The sequence below is a fragment of the Theobroma cacao genome, chromosome 4 (assembly GCF_053813885.1).
Source record: "Theobroma cacao isolate CCN51 chromosome 4, ASM5381388v1, whole genome shotgun sequence".
Taxonomy (NCBI): domain Eukaryota; kingdom Viridiplantae; phylum Streptophyta; class Magnoliopsida; order Malvales; family Malvaceae; genus Theobroma; species Theobroma cacao.
In genome coordinates this window covers 25,847,707-25,853,873 of record NC_142642.1, presented here as the reverse complement: position 1 = coordinate 25,853,873, position 6,167 = coordinate 25,847,707, and the positions used below count along the sequence as shown (strand labels likewise).

The window sequence follows — 6,167 nt, the reverse complement described above, 5'->3', positions numbered from 1 at the left end:
TAACGTGGAATTAACCTACCTTCATTAATAACAAATAGTAATACAATATTGTACAAAGCTTCAACAATGGTGAGCATGTGTACATATAGAGTTCAGCTTAAGCCAGAAATTGAAAAATCCATGATCAATTTAAGACCACCAAAGAAGAAACAAGAATTTCAAAAAAGAATCATCCACTGTTCTATCATGGCTACTGTCACATGCATACCTCAAGAAAGCTAGCAAAGCAGGAGACTTCTCTCTGCGATTTTGCACTGTCCTTTTAGTCCATCCTAGAAAATTCTACAAAGGAGGATAACAAATCTCATTCACAACTAAGCCAGTTCCTGACAGTTCTCCATAGGTTCTTTCAGAATTTTTTCTGATCTCCTCTTCTGGTCATCCTCCTCATTATCATTTCCAAACCACAAGGCAATCTTCTCAAGATCCTTTTTCTGTGAATTCAAAAATTAGTTGCCGAGCCTAAAGACTTCTTTCCAGTTTCTATCTTAAAATGCACCATAGGTCTCTGGTTATGAAGGACTTTTTTCTGTCTATTTTCAGAATCACAGAACCCACTCTTCATTGCTTCGATAGCGGGAGCAAATGTCTCCAGCACCGAAACATGGTTTCCCACAATACAATTTTCCGAAACAATATTTTTCAAAGCCACTTCATTTGAAAGCTTAACTGGAAGAACAACAGGCGACACTTCTACTTCCTTTTCCCCAAAATGTAGAGGTGCAGCAAGATAAGGATTGCTCTCAGCAGCTTCCCGTGCTCTAACAGCATCCCCACCATCATGCGAAGAACCTCCTTCATTCCCATTACAAGCAAACCGCTGTTGCAAATTCAACAATGACCGCTCCATCTTTGTTTCAAAGCTTGCTAACTCACTCTTTTCTCCATTCAAAACACTCATTGTCTCAGTCCCTTCACTCGTTCGAGCAGCATAAGTCTCAGGATCAGGAAACACAGGCAACCAATTCGGTATGTGCTTCCCAGGAGGCTCTTCTCCTTTTTCCCAAAAACTTCCTGTTTCCTTCCACTCTTTAACAACCGGGAACTGAGGAACATCATAAGCAAATTGGAAATCATCCGCTTCACCAACAAAGTGAACAATATCCCTAACAATCCCTGAATTAACAACACAACGATCAGCATCTGATGCACCAGCAAACCCTAAACCCGATCCTAACTCTTCCAACCTTTGAAGAACATCAAACACATTTGCTTCCACTCTCCCTGCCAAATTAGCATTAATATTGGCAGTTTTTCCTATGTTATAAATGTATTGAACAATTATATCCGATAATGTTTGTAAAGCAGAGTGTTGGAAACTCTGAAAACCTACACTTTCGCATACTTGTGCCACTGCAACCTTCGCTATTGCAAGGGCAAAATCGTCACTTTTGCTATTGAATTTGGAAGACTTGGACTGTTTTTGTGATTTTCCGTGTTCTTTTCTATTCTCCAAACCTCCATCGTTCATGTTCAATAATTCTTCATATCAATTTCATACTCATTTATCTTTAAAGCAAAAAAAAAAACAAAATCAACAAAAATTTAAAAGAAAACTTAAAAAAAAAAGGAAAGAGAGAAATGAATGCGGAAAGCTTACCTTTTTCTATCACGGTCGAAGAACAGAAGCAAGCATTTGGGAAGAGATTGCGAATTTTAGGGAATTACGTTTTGAGATTTGGGGAATTCTAAACTCTAGGGTTTCGAAGATTGGGCATTTTCATATTTGATTAAAACCCTTGATAAATCTTCACTCGGAGATGCGAAAAATTGGGCGTTCGGTTTTATAGGCGGAAGGAAGAGATTGTTTAGAAGGGAACTGATAAAGAACATGACTGTTATTAAAATTCCGTGAATGTGATGTATTTTGTTGACACATGTCATATAGATGGGGCAAGTTTAAAATAATAGCCACGTGGTGTTTCATCATTTGTTGGAGCAGGAGGGAAAAAGAGGTGTACACCCATACCTCAATATTAAAAGAAGTTTAAAATACAGCTCATTGGCATGGCTTGTTTGAATTCGGTGCCGTTTTCTGCTTGTTTAATCTTGTCTTCTCGATGTCAATTATTGGACTTCAATGGTCTTTGCTGGGATTGTTTAGAGGGTTTAAGAAGCTTAATAATGCATTTTCAGTCTTTCGTCTTTGGGTGGATGCATTGTTGTCTTCTGCACATATTATCGCCCTTACTCAGAGTCAATTTTTCTTTTTTCCTATGTAGAGTTTTTTTTTTTTTTTTTTTTTTTTTTCTAGCATGGGCAGCTTATTCTTTTTTTTTGTACAAGTCACCCATTCTAGAAATTTCCCCTATCACTTTCTTTTGTACTTTTGTTTTTTCTTTTCTCATTTTTTATTTGGAGATGAAAAGAGAGAATGGAGTGAAACTCTCTTTTATTTTCTCCTTTCTTCATTATTGTTTTTCCATCTATTTTTTACTTCTCATATTGGTTGTTGTTTATACTTAAGTCCTACGGTTTTTTTATTTTATTTTATTCAATTTTGATTTCAGAAAGAGTGGTAGAAAAAAGACATGGCCTACGGTGTCTGTGGAAAGCGGCGCATGGGGAGGGTTGGCGATAAAAAAGCTTGGCGTAATGAAGAAACCGAAGTCAGAAGCTGTTTCTATCAAGAACCAGATACGCTTCATTGAACGCACGTTACGAAAGGTCTACTTAATCTCATTTATTTATCTCCTTTCATTCCCTATTCTCCTGTTTTATTTAATTTTCATCATAGGATTGTTAATTTGTGTAATAGATTCCTTGCATTCTAATTTATTTCTTCTTTTTGTACATAAAATAACGATTTTCCGCCAAGAGTTAGAGAGGCTCAACAACACAAGTTACAAGGGCTTCCTTCTTTGTGTTTTGAGGGTCCCTTTCAATTTTTGTATTTTGGATGTTTTTACGATTTTCCTCTTCACTATTCATTCTCAGACAGTTTCGTTCGCTATGTGTTTTGGATCTTTTCTATTAAATGTTTTTAGCATTTGCCCGACAGTTTTTTAAAAGGTGTAACAAAAATAGATGTCATTTGTTTATGAGATCCAATAAAAGAAAATCCTTCATTATAGAATTAGTTTTGATTGCTTGCTCTGTCATGAAATTTTTTTCTTATCTTTTCAATGTTTGTCTAGATTTAGCCTTTTTTTTTTTATATAAAAATAATTATTTTGGGTGTACATATGTTCATCAATACTTGGTAATTGTTGATTTAGAATGGTCAAAATTTTATGTGTTTAAGTACGAACATTGGCTGCATGGGAATCATCGAGAATGATTATTGCTGCTTAGTCAAGCAATTGATTTCAATTTTTTTTATTTATTGATATTTTAAATTTTTTTATTAATGTCTTTTGTCCTTAATTTCTATTTTGTTTTTAATTCTATAGTCGAGTTTGGGCAACCTTCTAATCACTTTGATTTTCTTTCTTTGTGATACTATTTTTTGCTCCCTAATGCTATTTTTTGATTTAATTATTGATCACTTTGGTTCCTTTTATTACTATTAAATTAACTTACATCTCCATTGTTTATTCGACATGCATAGTACCTGTTGCATTATTTGTATTGTTTAATATTGTTTAAGCACTTGGTAAATATATCTAAGACCATGATGATCTGTCCATTTAAATTTTTTATTATTTATCACTGTTTTAAATGTTTTTTTATTAATGTCCTTTATAATTAATTTCTATTTTGTTTTTTATTTTGCAGTCAAGTTTGGGCAACCTTTTGATCACTTTGGTTTTCTTTCTCTGCGATGCTATTTTTTGCTCCTCAATTGTGCCTTGATTTTGATTTAATTATTGATCAATTTGATTTTTTCATTACCATTTAATCAAACTTAGATCTCCATTCTTTAGTTGTCATGAATGGTTCCTATTGCATTATTTTTACTGTTCAATGATGTTTTAACACTTGGTTAATATGTCTAAGGTCATAATAATGCATTTTAAGATGTTACTTTTTTACGGCTTTCCATTCTGCACTTGGTTAATTATTGTTTGACAAGTATTTTATTCATTTGCTTAATTGAATATATCCTGATTTTGTGAAAGTTTTTTAGTCAAAATTTTTTTTCGATTGCAATCCATTATTTGGTTTTGTTTTTTAAATGTTTTGTGAATTGTTTTAATCAAATCACTATTTGTCAATTAAAATTCTACTACGTAAGTATACGTATCGAATAGATAGTATATAAGCAAGCAGAGTATCGATTTCAAAGAGAATTAATCTAAAATTTTACTAAGGACTAAAAGTAGAACAATTTAATCTTATCTAAGCAATCAATATCAAATAACTAAATTAATTAACTAAAAATAATTAACCAAACTTTAAACTAAAAAGAAATATCAAAATAATAATAACTTGAGTAAATATCAAATTAAACAAGCCTAAGATTACAATATCCTTCACACTTCATCTAAATCTTACCTCTTTCGTTAACTTATTTCAATGGGTTGAATTGCTAATCTAGAATCTTAAATTATTTATAAGGGTCTCCCGACTCATCTTATAAAAATATCTATTTTAATCAAAACACTATATCTCTATGTGAATTGAAATTAAAATAAATTCATTAAGTTCAGGCTCTAATCTGGTTACATATGACTTATAGGTAGGCAAATCAATTAATATGATCATATGTTGTCTCAATTTTAGTCTACACTAAACTCCCTTTCCCAAGTTTGTTTAGGTTCCTAGATCAATTTAACTAGTGATCAGGCAATTAAAAACATTAAGAACAGATTAGAATAAACAATGCAAATCTCATTGAAAATAAGCAAGAAAGAGATTAAGAATTTACATTACATGTGAGTTCAATTGTAATCCTAGAAAAAGAAAATTAACTACTCATGATTGCAAAGAGAAATAACATTATATAAAATTCAACCATTGAGAGTGACAAGAAAAATTAAAAGCTAAGGAAGAAAATAAAACAAATATTTGCAGCCTTGTTCTTCAAGTTTCAACCTCCACTTCTAGCTTCTTAAATCTCCAAAAGTTGTCTAACCTAATGTCTCTTAAAAATATCTTATTTATAATAACAAACTTCACCTAAAAGTCTCTAAATTAACCTACTAATTCTAACTAGTGGGCTTAATAGTGTAATGAGACCCAAACATTAATTGTCAGCCTTAAAATTTATCATTCTCGTTACAGTACATCCAACCATTTTTCGATACGATTTTCTCTATCTTTAAGGTAGAACTGGGTCAAGTGATCTCATAAAAGTTTTAGCTCTGTTTCTTAGCTTTCTAATGGTCTAAGAATCGTAGCATTTGGAGTTCTATAGTGTGAGTTATAGTAAAAAAACTCAAGTATATGCAAGCAAACTTTTGGGTCTTTCAATACCTTACTTTTCAAAATTAAGCTTAATTCCCTTATTTTTTGCAAAAATATAAAAACTAATAAATAATAACCAAATTAAAAGAAATAAATATAAAATTAAAATAACTTACTTAAAAATAATCTAATTATAAAAATAACAAAAAATAACTAAATTATAATTGAAAATTAAGGACTCGACTAATATTTAATAATAAAATTGGACTAAAATAATTCTATAAAATAAAATTATCAATGTTCACAAGCTTGATTAATTTCTTAATATCTTTTTTTTACATGCTGCGAAAGGCATACTTAATCTCATTTATTTTCTCCTATTTTATTTAATTTTCATCTTAGGGTTGTTAATTTGTGTAATAGATTCCTTGAATTCTAATTTGTTCCTTCTTTTTTGTACATAAAATAAAGATCTTCCGCCAGGAGTTAGAGAGGCTCAACAACAAAAGTTACAATGGCTTCCTTCTTTGTGTTTTTAGGCTTCTTTTCAATTTTTGTATTTTTGATGTTTTTAGGATTTTCCTCTTCGCTTATTCATTTTCAGTCAGTTTCACGCTCTATGTATTTTGGATGTTTTCTATTAAATGTTTTTAGCATTTGCCTGACAGTTTTTTAAAAGGTGTAACAAAAATATATGTCTTTTGTTTATGAGGTCCAATAGAAGAAAATCTTTCATTATAGAATTAGTTTTGATTGTTTGCTCTGTCATGAATTTTTTTCCTATCTTTGCAGAGTTTGTCTAGATTTAGCCCTTTTTATACTAACACTTAATTATTTTGGGTGTACCTATGTTAATCAATACTTGGTAATTGTTGATT

The 6,167-nt window shown here is 31.2% G+C and overlaps 1 protein-coding gene across 1 annotated transcript; it reads right to left on the bottom strand.

Annotated features, from left to right (window-relative positions):
- LOC18601676 (transcription initiation factor TFIID subunit 8) lies at positions 1 to 1,767 on the bottom strand. The gene is given in 3 exon segments (XM_007032716.3): positions 1 to 446; positions 449 to 1,509; positions 1,601 to 1,767. Coding segments are annotated over 2 exon segments (1,155 nt in total). The 5' UTR covers positions 1,472 to 1,509; positions 1,601 to 1,767; the 3' UTR covers positions 1 to 314.
- Positions 1,768 to 6,167: the final 4,400 nt, after the last annotated feature.